The 23,808-nt window shown below is 41.8% G+C and overlaps 1 protein-coding gene and 1 pseudogene across 2 annotated transcripts in view; one reads left to right on the plus strand and one right to left on the minus strand.

Annotated features, from left to right (window-relative positions):
- EPB41L4A (erythrocyte membrane protein band 4.1 like 4A) overlaps positions 1-22,250 on the minus strand; it is a 220,134-nt gene extending 197,884 nt beyond the window's left edge. For both annotated transcript variants that reach the window (XM_072958158.1, XM_006203963.4), the window contains exons 1-2: positions 22,121-22,250; positions 21,311-21,734 (exon numbers count right to left, since the gene is read on the minus strand). In XM_072958158.1, the coding sequence (XP_072814259.1) occupies positions 21,311-21,409 (99 nt within the window). In that variant the 5' untranslated portion in view covers positions 21,410-21,734; positions 22,121-22,250. The remainder of the gene's footprint in view (positions 1-21,310; positions 21,735-22,120) is intronic.
- On the plus strand, positions 21,408-22,801 carry LOC102531040 (uncharacterized; annotated as a pseudogene).
- Positions 22,802-23,808: the final 1,007 nt, after the last annotated feature.

Below are 23,808 nucleotides of genomic sequence, written 5' to 3' on the forward strand. Positions count from 1 at the left end.
CTCCCTTCTAGAGTGACTCCTGCCAGAGACAATCATAAACTAAGCCACTAAGCTGAGGAATGCACACGGTGTGTTCGTATTAATGGTGTATAAAACAAACCGTCCAGAGCAGAATATTTAGACAGAACAGGATCATATAGCTTTCAAGATAGAGGTGGTTTTAGAGATTACTTAGTCCAACCTATTCACTGTACAGGGATAATTATTCAATATGAAAAAAAAATCTAACTTTTTTCCCCAATGTTGGGAGACACAGGGAGAATCTTTTTACTAAAAATGGCCCTTCCTTACTTTTTCCTAGGACTGCCCGATTTCTACACTCAGGAGTTTAATGGGAGGGAAAGTCTGTCAGCCTCTATAATAAACAGCCCCATAATAAATGCACTTTAGAACTTGGGTTTTCTTTCTTTCGTATCTGGTCCTCCCAGGAGGCCTGTCTTTGCTACAGATTCAGAAATTACAACTAACCTGTATGACTGTTCACAAAATCAGACTGCTGATTTGAATTCATAGGCTCTGAATAAAATGTACATTGGTGTTAAAACACAGGTTCAAAGTGGCTCACCCACTGCCTCAGAGACCTTTTCCCCTTGCTGTTAGGATGTTTTCTGGAAGGAAGAAGCTACTGAGAGCCTATTCTTTAAAAAGGCCAGCAGAGTCAGGGGGCAGGGGTTGACAACATATCTTGATTAGAGCCAGAAGAGAAATGAGTTTAGCCCATGTTCAAAAGAGGTGTTTGTTCAATAAGTATTTTCTGTGAGCCCACAGTATGCCAGATATGGAGGAGACCTTAGTGGACACATCCTAGAAAAATTCCTGCCTTCATGAAGCATATATTCTAGTGGAGAAGACAAGCAACAAAATAAATTATACATTATGGTCGGCATGACGAAGAAAAATTAAGAAGGGGCTTAAGAAAAGTGTGTGCAGAGGGTTCAAGTAAGGTTTCAGAAAGGAGATAATTGAGCAGAGACCTGAAGGGGTGAGGGTCAGCCAGGCAGGATTCTGGGTAAAAGCATTTTTGGCAGAAGAAACAGCAGGAGCTAAGGCCCCAAGGCAGAAATAGGCTGCATACATGAGAAACAAATAGACTTTACTCCTGACAACTTCAAGACTCTTGGGCTCTAGAACTCAGAGTAGTGAAGATTAATTATTTCACTGTCTTTTAAGAATTTTCTTAAAAAATAAACTCTAAAGCCTTTCATGTTAAAGAAGCCATCCAAAAACCCAAAACACTGTGTTTGAGGGCATATTTCTCTAGAAAATACACATCCATTTATGAGGACAACTAAGTAAAAACTGCTATGACTTTGATCTCAGGGAGATCACATTTGACAAGACACCAGCTGAATTATAATTAGACAAACCAGTCATCCCAGGGAGTGAGCTTTAGTATGAAGGTGGGATTCCAGAGGCAGACCAATATACAGGTGAGAGGAGGGAAGCAAGAAATCAACAGAAATGGAATCATGAATGCATCTTCCTCCCACTTCCCCCACCAGATATTCCCATCCTCACTCAAATCAAACATTCCAAGCCACCCATTTTCCATCAATATTCCTCTCCATACACCCTCCCTCACTCAGGATGGTAACATATCGCCAGCTCTCTCATTAATCACCCTGACTGCACTCCAGCCCCACTGGGTTCTTTCTGTTTCTACTTCGAGGCTGTTCCCTCTGCCTATAACTTCTATCTCCCCATCAATCACACTCACCCCAACTATGACTCCCTCAGGGAAGTGTCCGTCCCATTCCATCAGAGTCCCTGTTGGACACTCCCATGTTACCAACACTGCCTCCCCACCCCTGTGCGCTCACACACCTGCTCTCCTGCTAAGCTATAAGCTACATGCTGGTACAGACTGTGTGAGTTGGCTTCACCACTGCATCTGGGGCCCGGCCCAATACCTGACACCTGGAAGGTTCTCCAAACATATCTGTTCTGTGAATGACTGTCCACACATCCTTACTATCTTTTTTTTTTTTTGCAACTCTATATTTCACAGTGGAATCTCAGCTCTCATCACCTCACCACTAACTGCTTTCCCAGATTTCAGGCGCCTCTTGCCCCAATCCAGTCTGTAGTTGTTACCTGCCAGCCCATCTTCCTAAAACACTGCCAGAACTCTCCTTTGCTTTGACTTTTATCACACACTAGGTCCTAACTCCTTGTTACGGTTTTCAAGTCCTTCCCTTATTGAATAACTCCAGCTGGATGCAATCTGATTTCCCCCTATGCTTCCAGGTTCAGCCAGCATCCTCACTGTCTCAGGAGTTCCACTGGACAGCCCCTCACTTTCCGTATATCTAAAACCCATTTATCCTTAAAAGTCGAATTCAAGACACACTTCTTGAGAAGGCCCCCCTATGCCTCACACTTCAATACCATACTTCTGGTCCTAGGATAGATTTAACTCTTCTCTTATAATTTCATGTGTGTGCATTTTGTATTCCCCACAAGAGACTGACCAGCATCAAAAAGAAGGAAAAGGTATTAACATTTACTGAACACCACTTGGTATCAGACATTTCATGAGGTATAAAATATTCAGGTGCGAGGGGACAGTATAGCTCAGTGGCAGAGTGTGTACTTAACACACACAAGGTCCTGGGTTCAATCCCCAGTACCTTGTTAAATAAATAAATAAACAAACCTGATTACCTCCCCCACCAAAATAAAAATAATTTAAAAAATATCCAGGTGTACAGTAAGTATTGTTAAAACTTCCATTGAATGGGTTGGCTCACATTTTCTTACGGGCAACATTTAACTGCATATGGTCTTACTCTATGAAGTAGGCTTAAAGAAGAAAATAATAGAATATCCTCCCCCTGCCAAAAACAAACAAACAAAAAAGGAGTATCCAACAAGCCAAAACACTCCTGAGTCTAAGAAAGAACAAACCACTTAAAAAAAGAAAAGAAAGAAAGAAAAAAGAACACACCACTTCATTCTCCCTTCCCTACCAAATCAATCATTCAGGTTGTGGAAAATAGGGAATCTAATTGATTTTCCTGGGCCCTGTCCACTCTGTAGGGGAAGAACAAGCCACCATAATCTGTGAAGCCTGAGTAATGAAAAGCTGATTGTGGCTCCAGGCTAGATAAACCAGACTCAATTGCCAGAGGTGAAAATTTGCACCTGTCATCACAGCCACCTTAGACATAACTCATCAGACTTTCAGAGCTAGAATGAAACTTGGCTATTTAATCTAATGGTCAAATGCTTGTATCAAACATACAATTAACATATTCACTACCCAGGGTCTGCAGAATCATTTCCTCATCCTTCACTCAGTAAAGAACTAAAAGTTCCTGTGTAAGAGGAAACTATTTCTCAGTCAGGGGTCTCTCATTAATTTTGAAGTTTTTTTAAACGTTGCCCCTGCATGCACTGACACAACCAGAAATACCAGAATCACATAATAGCAAATATATATGTTGATTATAGATGCTTTATTCTCAGACCAAAAGTTTTAATTTATGGGGAAGTATAAAATGTGTTAGTAATCAATATAAAAATTGCAGATGTTTCTAAATATTTGAGTTCTTACTCTTATTCCTTTTTCTGCCTGCAGTAGGAATCTAACACAATCTAACATGAAAATGCAGCCAAATTGACCCAAGTAATGTCAATGACTCTTTGGTGGAAAAGAGATTAGCCAAAAACATGAGCCGAACTCTTTGTCAAATGCATTCAGCAAGACTCAAAATACTACAGATTAAGCCATCTTGGTTCACCATTCTTAGTTGAATATGCTTAAAAAACTAGCAACCTGGCATGTCTAATAAGCCATGGATTCCATTCAGAGCAGCAGAATTTATTAAATGTAGGGGGAAATGGTGCATTCTGTTGTAACTTTGCTACAACAGGCAGAAAGCACAAAATTACCTAAGCATTTGAGGACAAAGGGGGAAACACGCATTGGTAAAGACAAAACAGAGGTAAACCTGTTTTCTGCTTTGTGCTAAAAACCACAGCAGTCTTTGTCAGGAACGTGGCTTTTCTCAACTCAGCAGTGACTGAAGCAAGTGGGGAAAGCACAAGGAGGACCCAGTGATCTATGAACAAGTTGAACGTGAAATCACCACTTTTCCCCTGGGGGAAAAAAAGGTCCCTGTGTCATTCTCAACTTTTCAATGACTTCAGATGGGAAGCATTTTAAAACAAGAATCAATTCACAATGAAACTTTTCAAAATAATAATTTTTTAAGTAAAGCAATCGACTATGCTCATCTGTATTCAGTAGCCCTGATTCTCATACTTGAAGAAAATGTTGTTTCAGGACATAAATACTGCTCATCTTTTTAAAATAAACTTTTAAAGAAAGAAAACTGGTTTCCTAGAGAGCAGTTAGTAATACACTCATTCAAACACAACTACCAAAATATTACAATGGTAGTTAAATGTTGGATCACCTATCTTTCTCCCTAGCATGTGTGGGCGCACGCGGGGGCACACACACACACGTGGTTCACCCTCAAATGAGAGGAAACCTCAAGAATTTTTAACCTGAAAACATGCAAGAAGCCCAAGTTTTTTCACCACATTCACAAAGGAAATTTGTAACCTAAGAAGATTGATCTGCTGTCAACCTGGGGTCTGGTTTCCTTTATAGCTGTTCTTTGGGAGTTACCATAATGTCTGTGTCAATACTGATGTTTCCATGACATTGTCACAGTCCACTCTCCCCGGGGGCATGTCAGGGCTTAAAGGCACTCTAAGGGAAAGTTCTTCTGGGTTTGCTGGACAATGATTCTATGAAATAATGATTTATTGAACTTCTTATCATCCTCAGAAAGAGGCTATTCAGATTCTTACAAAGGCTACATCCTAATGAACTCAATGTCTTCATCACTGAAATTAACCAAAGAAATGCCAGTCTTCATTTTTGACTCATAATTTATTCCAACAAAGAATTTTAATGAGTAAATTCTGCCAGGTTTCCAGAGCTAAGTTTCATTTTTCAAACACATCTTCATCAAGTGATGAGGATTATCTAAACTGAACTTACCTCTTTGTGCTTGGATAGGCATCCTGACTACTGTGCTACCGGGAATGCAAAGAGATTTATTTTCAGCTATGACCTTCAAAAATTTGAAAAGCTGCACATGAAGGTCAATATCAAAAAAAAGAAAAAAAGAGGGAGAGGAAAAGAGGAGAGAGGAAGCTGATAGCTGTTTTCAAAGCAGTCTCTGTCCAACCCAACAAATCAGTTTTCTAGTCAGCAAATGCAAATGCAAATAACAAAAAGCCTTTTAAGGAAAACTGTAATTTGTCTCACTGTTCAGAACAGTCTAAGGACATTCTAAATCATCGTTTCACTTTTCCTTTAATTCTCCATAAGGCTTATTTAGCACTATATGGCTCTGTAATAATAACAGCTAATCTTTATTTGGTATTTCTCATGTTAGCATGTGCCAGTCACTGTTCTAAGCCCTTACATGTATTATTTCATTCAAACCTCAGAGCAACCTATGAATTGGATAGTATTATTATCCTCATTTCACTGAAGATGAAACTGAGGCCAAAGGTTACTAGTCAGTAAATGAGAGAGCCACAAGATGATAATTATTAACACTCCATAGCACTTTAAAATATTGCAAGAGTTTTTTGAGCCATTATCGCCTTTAAGCCTCATAATACTTTGATACTAATGGAATAACAGAAGTATTAGTTCAATTTTACAAACGGAAAAACTAAGACTCGAAAACATTGACTTTTGCAAGGTAGGAAATGAAGGAGCTGTAAGAGGAATCCAGATTTTCTGAGTCTGTATTTTCTGCTTCTCTCACTGTACAGGCTGCCTTTCTCACTGTAGACATTCAACACAAGTATTTTCAAAGATAAATTCTAGATTTCTCAAAGCACAGTGCTAGCTCCAGAGGGTTAAAAGTCTATCTAATTCACCTTTTTATCCCCCTAATCAAGTGCAGTGCCTGACAACGGGCAGACTAATCCTGTGTATCCCCCAGACACACCTCGTCTCCCTCCACCAAACTCATTTCTCCATGTTCATGCTACCCTGCAGTCTAGACCACCTTTAGAGCCACAGTTCATCCTCACAGGTCATCATTTGGAGGAGGCTAGAGTCTACGTAAGTCCACAATCCAGAACCCCAAAAGATGTAAAAACTGAAAGCTTTATCTTTAGTTGAACACCAAAATTCATTTGATGACCATGACAGTCCATCTTCAAGATGGCTCCCAGTGATGCCTGACTCCCAGTATTCACACCCTCATGCAGTCTCTTCTCACAACAAGGTTGGCTGCTGTGACCAACAAAATACAGCAGAAGTAACAGGATGTCATAGACAACTGTGGCTTCCACCTTGGGCTTTCCCTCTAAGATCACTTGCTCTGGAGGGAAGCCAGCTGCCATGTTGTGAGGACACTCAGGAACCTATGAAGAGGCCCATGGGGTGAGGGACCCCGGCCTGTCAACATGCACGTGAGTGGACTCGGAAGCAGATCCACCATCCCCAGATGACAGATGCCTCAGGCACAGTTTGAGCGCAGTCTCAGAGAGACCCTGAACCAGAATCATCCATTGAAGCTGCTCCTGGATTCCAGACCCAAAGAATCTGTGGGGGATAAATGCTTGTTCTTTTAAGCTGCTAAGTTTTGGATGTAACCTGGCACACAGCAAGTTAATAGATAACTAATGCAGAGACAAAATCTGTTATAAACTGGCAGAAGCAACTTACAGTCTCTACTTATCCCCACTGACTGTGAATATCCAAGTGATGAGCTACACCAATATTCATGTGCTTGTTTTATGAGGTATTGCCCCAGACCAGGCCAGGGATGTTGCATAATGGATGGTTAATATACCATATCACCTTGGTGGAATCTGAAAAATGTCAAATCTTCAAACACACCTGGCCCCAAGGGTTTCAGATAAGGCACTGAGAGCCTATATCCATTTCTTCTAAAACACCTTTCCTGATTAGCCCCACCTCAGCATATAAGAAACATAATTTCTTATAAGAATGCCTGTACCTCTTAGAATCTCCACCATATAACCAGGTACTTGATTACAAATTGTATTGTAATCTCTTGTTTTATAAGTAAATATTTGTCTTTCCATCTAAAAGTTAAACTTCTTTTAACTTTTTAAACTTCTTTTAACTGTGAGGCAAACTCCATTCCTCATATTAAACCTAAATTGTCGTTTCTCATGACATCACCATCTTTAACTGACAGGATTAGTAAAATAGTAAGACAGCAAACTTCTGTCTGTCTCCTGTTTCTTCCTCTCCCCCAAATTACTTTACAACCTAGGACTGCACTTGTCAGCATGAGGACTCTTCTGAATCATACTGGGGAACAATGTTTTTAAAGCCTCAAGTTTTTAAACATGATTTATATGTTCTCTATAATGTTCAGCTTGTGATTTTTTTAAAGTTTGGATGTACAGAGGGTTAAACAGGAAATAGAAGAACTGCTTATTTGGGAGGCTTTTTTTCTTACAGTATTTAAAAATGCAAGGGTATGGATGTGAAATTATGTAAGTTTTATTGAAATGATTAAGAATCTAATCATTGTTGAACAAAAGATTTGTTGCTGTGTAATTATTGTCTTGTATGCATTTGAGAGAATTAAATATATCCATTCTTAGGTTTTAAGAAATAATAATAATAATAATAATAATAATAATAATAATAATAATAATAATAATAATAATGGCAACAGTCCTCTATTTCATCATCCCTACCAGCAATCTTGGATGCTACTGGGTACATAAGCTCTGAATAAATTCTTGTAAAAGTGAGTTCACAAATCCATACCTACAATTATAGACACATAACTTTGGTCCAGACCCCCATACACCCTCACTCTCAAAACCAATTTATCTTCAAATTAACTTCCCTAGAACATGATGTAAAAACAGCATCTGAAAGAAAAAGAAGCTGGCTCTCTGAGGAACTCTGGAAAATTTGCACATCCTCCAAGTGCCCTTGTAAACAGCAGCAGATGCATGGAATAATCGTTATCAGGGGAAAAGATCTATTAGCCTCTTGATGACTGGCCCATCTGAAACCTTGCCACGAAAGAGCAATTTTTCCTTTCTATTTTCCTCTCTCGCCCCCTCTCTCAGGCAATAAGAAGGGTCACTAATCAGTTTTTAATTTTCTTTCCTGGAGAGATACCAGAATGGAGCTCCAAGAATTCAGCATAAAGACTTTATAAAATAAAGACAAAGGAAAAACTCTGAGTGATAGGAACTCTAAAACCATGGCACTTAATATTCTAGGCCTGTTAAATAAATAAGCGTTTTCCACAAAGCCAAAAAATTAAAATGCAATGCAGTTAGTATCATTCTGAAAAGAAATTCCACATAAGCAAACTCCTTTTCAAAATGGGGGGTGTTGGAGGGAGGCGGATTCTCTGGGACAAAAGAGTCTCTCCCTTATATAATCTACCCAGAAAGAGTTCCACAAAATCAAATGCCAAGACTGCAGAAGGTCATCAAGCCAGATGTAGGCCTATAAAGACTTAATTTAAGGGGCAGAGGGAGGGAACAGGGAGGGATTGGGAGCATGGGAGGAGATGGGATTGGCAGTAAATCTCAACAATTTTCAATAAATTCTGACCTCTTCCTCTATAATCAGCTCTCAGCCCTTCCTCCCTTGTAGTCTGCAAAGAAACTGAGGGAGGGTGAGCACTGAGAAATGACCAGATGAGAAATCAAGAGATGGGGTTCTAGGACCATGTGCCTGGGCTCTGGCAAATCACTGCCCCTCGCTAGGTCCCTGTTCCCTCAGCCTTGGAATGGAAGGCTGGAGTACATGGTTCTCAATGTCCATGTCTAGTCTAACTTTCTATCATAAGTGAAACCCAGTCTGTTGTAACTCATGTCATCTCTTTCACATTTTCCCCGCGGTGTCTGCTGCACTTTCAGTCAGCATCATGGGGCTTAATTAACTGAGGACATGTGACTACACACAGGCTTGGTGCAGAGAACCAGACAGCTGAACTACTGGGCAAAAGAATGGCTGGCAGGAAAAAGCAATGACAAGTAGGAACGAGTTTGGGTGAAAGATTTTGTCACACACAGTTGTGGCATTATCTGAATTCTAGACGCTTGAGATTTTCTTCACAAAGGAAACTGCCTGTAGCCTTTATATCTCGTGGGATTTGTCAAGTGTTTGAAAGCTACCTATTTTAAAAATGTACAATCCAGACAAAAGCTGTAAAGCTTATATTATGACAGTTTCAATAACACTAAGATTTGCTACCATTTCCCTCAGTCACAGGGGATGTCAGTCCAATTCCAGGAAGCCACACTTGCTCTCTAGGCTTTAGCTCGCAATCCTGGAAGTTCAAGGCTGAAAGGAAGTCACAGGTGTTGGGGGAGGGTGTGTGTGTTCAGAAGTTGTCTTGTAGCCACCTACATTGTTTTCCCAGGAGGAAAACCCTGCACATTGTACTGCTCAGGACAAGTCTCAAGCAATTTCTCTGTGCTGCAAAGTCATAGATGAAAACCACATACCTATTTAAATGATATTAGCTTTTCTAACTTGTTACACCTTCACCTACTAAAACTAACAAACAAAGTTATTCATAAAACATATGCAAGTACCTTTTCTCCAGCCCTCCATCAAGTGATTTAGACAAAGAGCCTGGAAGGACCAAAGGCAAATCCTTTACATAACATAAACAGCAATACTCAAAGCTTACAGAAAAGATTTTGGAAATCTAAATATTTCACAACCAAGGTTTCAAGTTACAAAAGCAACAGCAGCATGACTAAAACAATCCTTCTATCAGTCCTTCCTCAAATACGACAAATATTTACTGAGCACAACATACCTGCTACTCTTCTAGATTCTCCAGGACTTAACAGTGAATAAAATACACAATGCTTTACTGACCCCCACAAGGTTTACTGAAAATTATGCTCAAAATATTAAATGTCAAATGTATTTTAACTGGGAGTGTTTCCTCTGCTCAATTACATATGCCTACCTTACCAAAGAACTAGTAAAAATAAACAAAATGCAGAGATAAGCACGTCAAACAATAGAATAGAATTAGGAGTCCAGAAATTAATCTTCACATTTATTGTCAACTGATATTTGATAATAGTGCCAAGACAATTCAACGGGGGAAAAACAGTTTTTTTAACAAATGAGCTGAGACAACTGGATACCCACATGTAAAAGAGCAAAGAATAAATCATAGACCTAAACGTAAGAGCTAAAGTCATAAAATCCTTAGGAAAAAAAAAAATATGAGTAAATCTTCATAATCTTGGGGTAGCAACGGTCACTCAGATATGACCTCCAAAAGTACAGGAAACAGAAGGATAAAGTGGACTCTATCAAAATTTAAAACTTTTGTGCATGAAAGGACACTGTCAAGAAAGTTAAAAAACAACCCCAAGTCAAATATCTGGTAAGAAATTTTTATACAGAATATAAACAGTTTTTTTAAAACTTACACGCAATGATAAAAAGAAAAATAATTCCAATTTTTCAAAAGAATAGAATAGCTATTTCTCCAAAGAAGAGTCACAAATGGCCAATAAATCCATGAAAAGATGCTCAACATCATTATATGGCAGGAAAATGCAAATCAAATTAACAATTAGATACCACTTCACACCCAATAGGATAGTTATAATAAAAAAGACCTTATAACAAGTGCTGGTGAGAATCTGGAGAAACTGGGACCCTTAGACACTGCTGGTGGGAATGTAAAATGGTGCAGCCACTGTGGAAAACAGTTTGCAGGTTCCTCAAACTGTTAAACCTATAACCCAGCAATTCCACTCCTAGGATATATGAAAGACAAATTAAAACATATGTCCACATAAAGACTTGTCCATGAATCTTCATAGCAAAATTATTTATAATAGCCAAAGTCCACCAACTGATGGATTAATATGGTATATCCATAGAATGGAATATTATTCAGCAATAAAGTGGCATAAATACTGATACATACCATTATGAATGAACCTTGAAAACATGCAAATAAAGCCAGTCCCACAAAGGCCACATATTGTATGAATCCATTTATATGAAATGTTCAGAATATGTAAATTAGTAGAAGCAGAAAGATGAGTGGTGGAAGGGCTGGAAGAAAATGGGAAGTGACTGGTAGTAACTATGAGGTTTCTTTCTAGAGTGATGAAATGTTCTAAAATTGATTGTGATGATGGTTGCACAACACTGCAAATATATGAAAAACCATGGAATTGCACATCTTAAATGGGTGAATTGTATGATACATGATTTGTATCTCGATAAAACTGTGTTTAAAAATTAAATAACTAATTAATTAAGGAGTATAATTCCCTTGTATTCACGGAATCTAGAAAGTAAAAAGGAGAAAGATGTCTTTTCTTTCTCAGATTCATTAGTTTATGTCAATCTGGAGGTACCTTTTCTTACTCAGATTAATTCATCCAGTCAACAACTCCTTAGGAACTGGGCTTGACTTGGAGATGCCATTAAAAAAGACCCCTCCCTCAAGGCTTTGCACCTCATTTAACAATATAACTACCACTCCTTAGGCGTGGTGCTAAGGGTTTCACGTGCAGTATTGCACGATAAGGTGGGAGGGCTTTCCCTTAATTGTACAGATGAGGAAGCCACTCTAAGAGAGTAAATGACTTGGCCACTAAACCATGGAAGAGAAACTTAGAGCCACATTTATCTATGATCAAGTCTGTGCCCTCTTTATCTTACTGTACTCCTTCCAGGACAAGGTGGGCAGGAAATTACAGAAACTTGTGCAATGACACGCAGGCTTGATTCGGGTCAGAAGAGGGTCTCTCCAGCACTCCACCAAGAAGTCTTCAGAGAAGGTGGCAGCTGAGCAGAACCCTGCTTGATGAGAGGTGAGACTTCACTTAAACAAGAGGAGGTGGGTTGGGACTTTCCTGGCAGAAGAAGCTTTGGATGAGAGGGGATGTGGAGAATTCAGACTAGAAAGTAGCTCAGTTTGCCTAGAATCTGTGACAGCTATAAGGCAGTGGTGGGAGAAAGGTCAGAGAAGGGTGGGGTCTGATCACGCAGGGCCCGGTGCAGCCACCATGCTCAGGAACATAAAGGAAGCTGCACAGGTTGGGAAGCTGAGGGAGCATCCAAGCCCGGATGTGAAAGACCACTCTAGAGGTAGTCAAAGGGCATTGTGCTGGTGGCCTGCAGCTGTGCAGCTGAGAACAGGCCGGAGGATGGGGGGTGGGGGGTGGACTCTAGATGAGGGCAGGAGCACAAAGAGGAGGGGAGAAGAGACAAAGCTGGAAGGTATTCAAGTGGTGGAATTCCAACTCCAGGAAGGATGTGGACATTTAAGGAGAGCCCAGGTGCCCAAATCCTGAGCAGAGGGGTCGAGGGGACACCTACAACTCCCTCCTTCCTTCCTGACTAAACCCCTCCCCGGTACAGCCATTTGACTTAGGGAAACTGATTCCATCTCCACCCAGTCTCAGGGAGAATCTGTTGCCCTAAAGATGGTGCCATTGCCATGATGGCCCAAGAACAGCCACAATACACATTCTCCAAAAAGACACCAGGGAAAGTCTGCTGCGGAACTTCTGGAAGAGGATTCTTCTCTCCTAAAATAAAAAGAGCCTGTCTCTACTCCCACCTTACATATTGTCATGTACAAATATCATCTCTAGAACCATTTACCCATCTGCGACTACCTGCACAGGACCCTGACTTCCAGAAGACAGAGCACAGAAGAGATGGAGAGAAGCTGGGAAACTGAGGTGAGCAAATAAAATTCCTCATGTTAAAACAGTTTGCAGTGGAATCTCTGTAACTAAGAATCAAAGCATCTCAACTCATCAAGATGGAGTGTGGCCTCATTCACAAACTAGGCAGCCCAGGGAAAGTCTAGAGGGAACAGAAGGGTCATGAAGGTGGGCTTAGACACCTCCTTAAACAGTGGGATCTCCATGAGGCAATCAGAAATACAAATCAGATAAGAAGAAGGAAGTCTGGACTAGGGGTACAGATGCATAGTTTCAGCATTCCAGTGGTAGCTGAGGCGATGGGAGTAAACACAGAGGTCTTAAAAGGCACTGTTATCTATGAATATCAAAACACCACTGCCCCCTCACCCTGACTTCTAACAACCACCCTTGCCTCTCAGAGAGCCAGCACCACTTTGCGCAGGGGAGTTACTAGCAAATAATAGATCATACATAGTAATAGTTTTCATTTATTGAGCACCTTTTATCCCATGGGCCTAAAATTCTTTTCTCAAATTCTCACAATCATCCCGTGAGGCAGGTATCACACCCCTCAGTTTACAAATGAGGAACGGGGGGGATAATCAAAGAGTCCTCTGGTCGATTCCAAGAACAGTCACTGCGGGGCAGACCAGGACTTAAACACAGGGCAGGCATGGGGGAAGAGGAGAGACTGATGATCAAACAGCACCCAGTTAGGAGGCTGATTCTGGTGCAAAGTGGGAGCAGTGAGGATGGTGGAGAAAACTCCATTTTGACAAGTGACAATTAAGCCCACAGAGGCTTCTCAAATACAGCTCTGAATGAAGGGCAAGGCGGGACTTGAGTGGTTTAAAAACTCAAACGGTCCCCGTGGGCTAGCTCAGGAACTTCATTCACGTCACTGTTCCTATGGGAAGCTGTATTCTAAACAAGGTACTTTCTAACCAACTTCCGGGACACCATGCCCACCCAGCTGGGACTCTCTCCCAGCATTACTAACTGTGCGTTCTCATGTGCTCAGAAGGCAGCACTTCTGAACAATCCGCCACTGCGTTTGGTTTCCTCCTTGGTCTTGGTTGGCTGATTCCTCCCCTGCCATCTGACCTTTCGGTCACTGTCAGTGGGGCTAGCTAGCAGCCAGCACCTTTCAGGTTTCCTTGCCAGCCACCACCTCCCTTGTTCTAACTTCCTCTTGGCCTGTCAATATCCTTGAAACAAACTTCTCACTGTCTGGGAAACTAAGAGAGCCTCTGGAAGAGCCGTCTCAGCCTCTGGGGACGCCGCAAGAGTGTTCAGTTACAGAGAAGTGGATTAACCGTAGGCGGCACTAAGGCAAAGTGGCTGTTTCACTTAGGAAAAAAAGAAAACAGGAAATATATACATGGTTCAGAGGGCACAGGAATGCAATCCTCATTTCTGAGACTGGTAGACTCTCCAAAGTGTGGTTTCAGGCTTTTGAGTCACAAACTAAACTGGCTGGTTCCTGACCTTAACACACCTAGTCTAGATCTAAACAAATGATAACAGATGCCTGGTTAACCTTAATATATGAGACTCAGAAACAAATCTTGTTTGGATTTGATGCAGAAGCAAATGGCAGTTCCTCTTTACAACCCAAAGCAGGATGACCAAGAGCATTATGCACCAGCTTTACTCGCGGCAAAAACATCAGAGACAAAGCTTGGCCTAAGCAGTCAATCTCAAAGAAGCCAGAAGGTTACGGCGAATCGGATGTCTGACTTCTCCCGTTTATAACAACAGGCCTGCAGAAAAATCCATTGTGCGTCAGAATATAAAACTTATCATTTGTCATAAAAACACAGTATTTAACTTACTGACCCTGTCTTTTCTATTATGCCTTAGAGCCGCATCAGATGGTGTTTATGTCACTTAAAGAGTGTAATGGGTGGTAAAGCAAGATTAAAAATTACACCAATGGTCCCCAATTGTGTAAACCTACACTATGAAACCAATTGACACTGTTCTCCCGTGGTTTACAGAATAGGAGACAAGGAAGAAAAGCAACTCAAGCGTGAGGATCTATAAACCACTCTCGAAATATGCCTGTCTCCCAAAAGACTCTCAAGTTGTAAGGAGAAAGTTATATGTTACAAAAAAGAGAAAGAGAGGGAAAGACTTAGCATTTACCTCCACAATACAAGAATGGTGTAACTCATGTTTTCTGAAATAGCTGCTAGTCAGCTCTTCAATGCGCTGCATGCATTCAGTCCACTGCACCATCTCATTTTCTAGCCATTATCAACGTAAAAATTAGAGTATCTTGGCAACAGATTTTTCACAGTGAGATTCACTTTATTCTAGGATCCTTTCAAGTAAAAATAAAATGGCAGAAGAACCTCATTATCCAGGAGATTTTCAATATGACCTATTCCAACGATAACATTCCATTCTTTCCTCTATTCAAATTATAGCAAATAAGCATCTATTACATGTGGTGTACAGCTCTAGCTGCTGGGGATCACAGGTAAGGGCTCTCAAGCTTCTGGAGGAGACAGACGTGTCCAGAAAGAACACTTGCAATGTGACAAGTGCTATAACAGGATGTGTACGAGGCACGGACACTTTGCCAGGTCTGGCTGGGTTGAAGGCTTTTGAACAGATGCGACACTTGATTCAAGCCTCAAAGAGTGAGTTCTGATGAGTGTGTGCTCAGGGGAAGGCAAAAGCGTACCACTCAGCAGGAATTCCACGTACAAGGCACGAGAGAGTCTGGTATGTTCGGGAGACTCAGCAGTTCTGCGTGCCCAAAGAGTGAGTCCTTAGCATGGGCACACAGACTTGCTGAAGGTCTAGATCAGGTAGGGGTCTAACTCAAACAATGAAGGTTGGACTTTGTATGTAGACAGAAATGAAGCACTAAAAGGAGGAGGAGAGGATGAGGAAAGGAGAAAGATGCAAGTTAACATTGTCTGGGTGCTTACTATATGCAAGGCACCTTAACTTAGGAAGTGGGTACTATTTTGTCCCCATTTTATAGATGAAGATAAGTTACAGATCAGAGAAGGTAAGTACCTTTCTGAAGAACCCACAGCTAGTTAGTAATCAGTGGAGCCAAAATGTAAACCCAAGTGTTCTGACTCTAGAGGCCATGCTTTTAATCACTTCAGTACATTACTCCTAGAATAAGAATGTTAAGCAAGTTAAGGATATAGATAACATCTTGTTTTCACTGACCTAAAAAGTACATGACTCACCTTTCTAAAAGAGAAAAAAGAGGGCATCCAAAAGTTAGTCTGCATCCAGTATGGAAGACTGTGCACACAAAACAGAAGAATAAACGAAGCTGCTACCCTCTATAGCAGTGGTTCTCAACTGAGGGTGATTTTGCACATCAGGGGACATTTGGCAAAATTTGGGGATTTTTTGGTTGTCACAACTGGGCAAGAGGAGCTACTGACATCTCAAGGGTAGAAGCTACAAATGCTGCTAATTACCCTACAGTGGACAGGACAGCATCCCCCAACAAAGGATTGTCTGGTTCTATTCAGATACAACCTAACACAAACTACTGAAGAAAAGATGAGCTTCCCATCTTGTATTGCAATAAAAATAACAAACCATTGTCCATATGGCTAATGGAAAGTCTAGTCTGGACATCTTACCCTGAAACTTAGATTTAACTTTATCACTACCTGCTATGGTTTAAATGTTTGTGTCCCCCTAAAATTCTTATGCCAGAAACTTAAACCCCAAAGCGAAGGTCTTTAGGATGTGGGGTCTTTGGGATTAGTACCCTTAAAAAAAAGGGTGAATCAAGCTCCCTAGCCCCTTCTACCATGTGAGGATACAACAGTAAGTCTTCAACCTAGAAGAGGGCCCTCACATGACCATGCTGGCACCCTGATCTCAGACTTCTGGCCTCTAAAACTATGAGAAATAAATTCTCTTGTTTATAAGCCACCAGTCTGTGGTATTTTCTCATAGCAGCTTGAACAGACTAAGACACCACCCATGCTGAAAAGCAATAAAAGCTCTGTATTACTTTAAGTTTAGTTTAAAGTTAGTTCAACTTCACATAATAGAATTCAAGAACAATTATGCTAATGGGGCTGCAAAAAGTATGATCCACCATCAACCAAGAAAATGATAAGCCCTAGAGAAGGACAGCCACTACCTGTGGGAGATAATAAACAATGCTTTCCCCCCCAAATTGCTTTCAAGTCACTTTCAAACAATGGATGATAAATGGCATTTTTAATCCTTTTCTTCAAGGAAAAAGACTTCTTGAAAAATTGAGGGGACATGTAAGTCTGAGGATCTAATATATAACATGGTGTGTATAGGGGATAAAGCTATATTGTATAAATGAAATTTGCTAAAATAGTAGAACTTAAGTGTTCAACAATAGAAAAAGGCAAATATGTGAGGTGATGGAGGTGATGGTTTATTAACTCAATGGCGGGATGGTGGGGATCCTTTCACAATGTGTGTGTGTATTAAATCATCACAATGCATAGTTTAAATATATTACGACTCATTTGTAATCACACCTTAATAAAGCTAGAAAAATACTTTCAATTTTTTTTTTAACCCAAGGGAGTATTTATATAGTACTTCATTTTATACAGCCGCAACATGGATATCATATTTAAATTTTAGAAACCTAGTGCAGTGTGGAAAAGGGGTACTTCTATCCCAGTCACATCTAATTTACTAACCTATCAAAACCCACAGCCAATCTTATATTAACAGAAATGTTGGTGTATGATTACTTGCTTCAACCTATGTTTATAAGATCACTGACTATGTACCTTACATGGTTGTTATCAAAAGATGTAAGTATTCACATATATACTTAACATGATTTGTGAAAAACTACTGCTTTTCACTTTTCCCCATTTTTCTTAGATGTTTCCTTTACCAATCCAAATGGAATGAAAATGATCATTCTTGGTAAGTGAGATGCATATAATGTAAATCCCCAACTTCTAATTGTTTTTCTAATTTATAGGGAAGTTTCTGATCAAAGCATCAAAACTGACTCACAATATTCCCTTAGGAACAACAGGATGATTAGAAAGTAACTTCATTTAAAAGTTAATGGATGAACTGTATACTTAACTGTGTGAATTGTATAGTATATCTCAATAAAGCTGTTTAAAAAAATTAACAGAATTTCCATCTTGCTGTCATATTGGTTTCATTAACTTCGTTAAATACACTAAGGGAAAAATAAGCACCTCAGTGTTTATTACATTACTGCTCAGAGGACTAAAATGTTGAAATGAAAACACTAATCTACTTATTTGCAGCAGCAATTTTGTGGACTAAATCATCAAACCTTGTGAACTTTTCCATAAAAACCTTTTGCTAATCAAATGACAACTTATAAAAATAGTCTGAGTCACATTCAAGTTCTGCCTTCTAAGAGAACAAAAAGAAAGATTTCTATCTCCTCCAGCACAGAAAACTACAAAGGACATAACAAAAGTTTTTCTGAACAAACATTGCTCAAAAAACCAAGAGACCAACCACAGCAGAAATTCTTCCTAAAATAAACAACAGAGATAGCAAACAGCTAAAAGCTATTGTGCTGCTCAACAAACAACCAACAGCATTCAGTTTATATAAACTTGGGTTTTTAAATCTTGAACAGGGCTCATACCACAAAATGCATGCAAAAGACTTTCTGCTTGTCAAGGTGAGGTTACCTCTAAAGCAAGTTAAGAAGGCAAATTTCTACGTCACATGAGTATGAATACGCAAAATGTTTTATTTTTCTAATTATTTTTGAAACAGAAAATTAGTTTTTATTTAAACACTACTTATCTTCATGCAAGATGTGTTAACTATTGTCTTCAGTTTGAAACGCTCTCCACGGAAACAGACACATCAATTTTTCTCTCTAAAGTCAATGATAAACTTTGATCTGAGTTGCAGAAAATCACTTCATAACTAACTTTTCAATGAGTAATTTGGTTCTTAAACAAATTCAATGAGTGTTTTTCAAAACAGCACACAGAAAAAAATGTCTCACTAAGCCTCTCTCCTATTTCTTCTACTTAAATTTACTACAGTTAATCTTTTTCAACACACAATGCATTATTATAACAGTAATGTAAGCAAATTCTTAAGTAACTATTTATGAATCAGTAAAATTCTTTCCATTAAGGGATGAAATATGTGAATAATTTTAACACAAAATTAGATGTCTTCCTTTGAGATAGAATGTGAAAAAGGTCATCCAAAAATAAATACTAGGAAATATTTTTTAAAAACCATCTTTCTATTTTAATTTCAGGGGAAAATGTCACATGCTTAACTTTGGCTTTAATTAATAAAAATCAAAATTACCAAGAGTACTATCTGGGGGGCAGGGCAAACACTATAACGGTAGGTAGTTACTGGCTATTAACTTTAAAGTAATTGTTTACTATTTTATTTACAAACTAAAGTAGGAGTTAAAGAAAATGCCAAGTATGTACAGAACAACAAAATACATGTATGCATTCAACGTCTGAATACCATCTACATGCAAGATGCTGTTCATATATCACACTATTTATAAACATGTGTTTAATTTAGCACATACCACAAGTAGATAGGTGCTTAACACGTGCATTTTATGGTAGCATGGTAGTTACAGATAATGTGTTTAACTTCGCCAAACAACATCTGTGTTACATATATGGCCATCAAAATAATTGTGGTATGCTTTTGTGACACTCAAAGAGGCCAAGCCTGCTGCAAAATGATTACTTCCAACACAAGTGTCCTTAAATTATTGTTTAGTTAAATGGCATATATCCAAAATAATAGCATTATAAAGTTGCTATTGCCTTTGAATCATTCACCAATTTTCAACCGATTTGTAAAATAAGATAAGCATCATCAGGTTATAAAAAGTAATTATGGATCAGGATTTTTGATTCATGTTTCTTTGACAAAATTATTCCATTTGATCCCAAGTTTTGGCTGCTCTCTTGACAGAATAATGTACATGCTCCACAGCTGACAAGAGTAAGGCTTTCATGATTAAATAGGAAGCTCACACACCAGATGACTCCAGACTGCAGACTTCAGAAAGATTTCTTTGTTGTTTTAGCATCAGATCATCAGTTATCTTTCTCTAATTGCTTCTAAGCCAAAAAGAATCTATGCATTATCAAAAATCTATGATCTTTTTGTGATTTTTGCCTATTTTATTAGCACAGTACACCAAAGAATGTTAAATTATCTTGTAAAGTTCTTTTCCTGATTTTATGGGTAAGGGGGTGCGGAGGGAAGGGTTGGGGGTTGAGACATAAAGAAAAGTTAAAAATATACAATGAACACTCTTCCCCAAGAGTTTTTTATTGGCCTTGAAAGGAAACACAGAATCTGACCAACTTTTACTTATTATAATTAAAGAGGAAATAATATTCAAAACAATTCCCTTAAGGGTTCACTTTACCTTGTGGCTTTTTAACTGATCATTTTGCCCCCTTTCTCCTGCAAAAAAATGACAGCTGTGAAATTAGAATTCTGTACACCAAGGATGGCAGCAACAAAGCTGAAGCTTTTGGCCAGGAACAGTTACTCTGGTGTGCAGAAAGCTATGTAAAAGCTGATTCACACAAGGAAATGCCCAGAGCCTACGCCATTAGGATTAACTTCTGTGATGACAAGACCAGGAGAGGACAATTGGCAGCCTGAACTTGATTTCTCAGACGGCTTGTTCTACGGGAGGGAGGTGGGGGAAAGACGGTTTCCCTTCATCAGACCCAGCAGCTGAGGTATCTAAAATACCTAAGTTATTTAAAACTGAAGGAGAAAGGGAAACAAAACAACAAAAAAGCTCCAGATTCGATCATCTCTAGGTAGCTACGTTGTTGCTAGAGAAAAACAAGCGCGCAGGCGCGTCTGTCAGGTTGTCAACCATAAACACAAGAAGTCATCAAAATTAAGGAAGTGGATGTCTGCAAAGCTCCCACAGCCTTTTTGTTTGGGTTCTCTAATGCTAATAGCAGTAATTGCATTTTAATGACCTACAAAGAGGTGCAAAGTTATTAGCTCGCTTGGAGAGACGTTTACTTAAACGTGGGGATAAAGCCAGGTTACTTTTGGAAAAGGAAATTATTTCTTGGTCAAAAGTAGCATTACCCTACCACAAACACAGGCGACACAATCACAATCACCCAATGTGTGTGTTTCAACGAGTGAACTATTTTACCTCCCCAATAACCCTACCAAGAAAAAAAAGCCTTCAACAAAGGCGAGGAAAATTGTGCCTTCAACACTTCCTGTATATTCAACTCTGCGCCTCTTTGGGAGCTGCGAGGGCTTTAAACGCTTTTGGAGGAACCGATATAGGCAAGAGTTTGCGTCTCAGTTGCAGAACCGTGGACTGTACCTCAGAGTTGGTGCGTGGACTACCCTACGCGACGTCAAACTTACTTTCCTTCATGAGGGACTCAAAGTTAACCCACCCTGACATGTCCACCATCCACCTGAGCGCAGGGAGCAGCTGCCGCTCGTTCCCACCGCGCGCAGACCCCGCCGCCTGCCCGCCCGTGACAGCCCTCGGACAAAGCCGCGGCCACTTGAGCCCGTCCGGCTGCCGCCCCCCACCCCTCACACCCACCTCCACCACAGGCTCCCGGCCCGCACCTACCTTGATGCCCTGCTGCTGGGTGGTGAGGGTTAACTTGGATTCATTCAGAAGCAAAACTTCGCAGTAAAATTCTTCCGGAACAGCGCAGAAACAGCCCATGTCGGCTGTGGCCGGCCCCAGCGAGGCGAGAAAGCGGCGACCCAGGCGTTCAGCCGCCCCTCCGCTCAAACGTGAGGCATTAATTTACTGTCCGCGCCTCGGCGAGGAGTAGAGGACCAGCTCCCGGCGAGGTCCAGGGCCGCGCGGACAGGCTGCCGGGCGCGGGCGGGAGGTAAGGAGAGCGGAGAAGCCCGGGAGAGTCAGCGCCCGGGAGGCGCCGGGGAAGAGCCGGCGGAACTGGGTGCGGAGGGCGGCGGCGCGTCCCCGCGCATCCTGCGGCTCTCGCTCCTCCGAAGAGGGGGCGCCGCGGCCCCTCCCACAGGCCCTGAGGACGACACAAGTCGTCTGTCAGAGGGGGTAAGAGGCAAGAAAAAGGAGGGACAAGAGCTCCAGGCCCTTGCCGGACTTGGAAGCCCCTAGAAGCTCTACAGCCCCTTCCACCCACGCCCCCTAGAGCGCTGCCGCCCCACCCGCCTCCCCTCCACCTCCGCGGTCCCCAGCGGGCGCGCACTTCCACCTCAGACCCCACCCCACAGTCCCCTGTCCGGTCCGCCGAATGGGAAGCACTCGGCTGTTCCTTTGTGTCAGGGGTACCCACGACGTCCCGGCCCTACTGCAGAGGCAGTGGCGAGGGTCGTCACTCAGTCGGCTACCCAACCCGCGGGCACCGAGAAGCCAGAGAAAGGTCAGAAAAGGCAGCGGGCTCCTTACCGCGACCGGCGAGTGGAGGTCAGCTCGTCGTGGGGCACTGCTCCCGTCTGGGGATCCCCGAGTTCATCACGGGTCTATGTGTGCCCAAGTTCAAGCTCTCCCTCCCTCCGAGAACCCTTGCTCTGTCGGCGGAGTGCTGCTTCTCCACAAGGCGGAGAGAAGCGGTCAGTCGGGGGACTTGCGGGTGGGCGGAGGAGCGGGCGCCCTGGCTGGGAACGCGGCCGGCGGGCGGATGGGGTGTGCCCTGGGCGCGCCAGGCCGCGGCGGCTCCCGGGAAAGTTCTCTGGCGGTGCGGGGGGTGGCGCCCGGGGCGGGAGCGGCCCAGGTGCAGCTGGGCCTGGCCCAGGCGCCTGCAGAAGGCTCTGGAGCGAAGAGGGGGACCCAGTGGCCAGGAAGGGGGCGTCCCTTCTGGGCAGGGTCTCGGCTGGGGATGGAGGACGGAGCCGAGGTGGTCAAATGGCGAGGTGCGGGAAGGTCCGCACAAGAACCCGCGCGGGGCTGTAGCGGATCCGCCTCTCCGTCCGCAGCCCTGGCGCTGATCGCTGTGTGGGTTTCCCCGGGAAACCCGGAGGCTTGCTCTAGGAAGGCAGGGCACAGCTCTGCTGGGACCCCGGCGTTCGGCGCTCACAGTCCCACGCCCTGTGCGCGACCGGCTGTGTCCAGGACTGGCGGGCACAATAGCTCTGAGGCTGCAGTGACCCCTGGTGGGTCCTCGTGTCCGTGCACAAGCAGCCAAAGCTGAGCTGCAAGTGAGGCAGGGCCCCCGCTGGCCTTCGGAGCAGGTGCAGTTTGTGCTTTCCAGCTGGAAACCCTCCCAGCGAGTTAATGCAAGTGGAAGTTAGAGGAGACGCAGGGGAGGACGCGGAATTGACGGTAGGCAGCCCAGAAATCTTCTCTACTTTATACTGAGTGTTAGAAAGAGCAGGAGCTTTGGCATCAGACATAGTTTTGAGTCCTCTCCTCGACAACTTTTAAGCACAAAATATTTGCTTAAAACCTTCGACGTTAGTACTTTTAAAAACAAAAACAAAAACAACCCTTGGCACCCGCAGCACAGTAGAATGGAAATGCACGATGCAACTTGGGAAGGAATTTCCTCCCATAGTTATTTGCCACAAAGGACCTTTTGTAGGAAGCCTCCTTCCCTGTTGTCTCAGCCCCATCTAAACATGAATTAGCACAACCCTCAACGTGCCATAAACCCACCATGTTTCATATGAACTTTACCTAGAGCTAAGAATCAAACCTTGGTCTATCTTTCAAGCTTTCTGTGAGATTGAAGCAGGTTTTGAATTTCTAACCAAATTCTGTGTCCTACTTTGGGTTGCACTGACAAAGTTTTTTGCCTGACATAAGCAGACCTCTTATTATTCTGGATTTTAGCATCTTGACTTGTGGAAGCTTTTCTTTTCTGTAATATTCCTGACACAAATTACCAAATGTAATGAAAGACTGCATAAGGGATTTTCATTCTTTACCCCGGTATCCAGTAGAGCACCTAGGGTTGCAAAAACAACAGCTAAGGCCCAAATGTAATAATGTGTTTGCCAGTTTTGAGTTTTGCTGCCATCTGTTTTATGTCCTTTGATTTTGTGGTTTTGTTTTGCTCAAATGGTAGTGGAAAGGCTGGGCACTGGGAGTAGGACAGGGATTCTGTTCTAGGCTCCTCACAAAAAAGTGTACAAAGC

This window comes from Vicugna pacos, chromosome 3, assembly GCF_048564905.1.
Source record: "Vicugna pacos chromosome 3, VicPac4, whole genome shotgun sequence".
Taxonomy (NCBI): Eukaryota; Metazoa; Chordata; class Mammalia; order Artiodactyla; family Camelidae; genus Vicugna; species Vicugna pacos.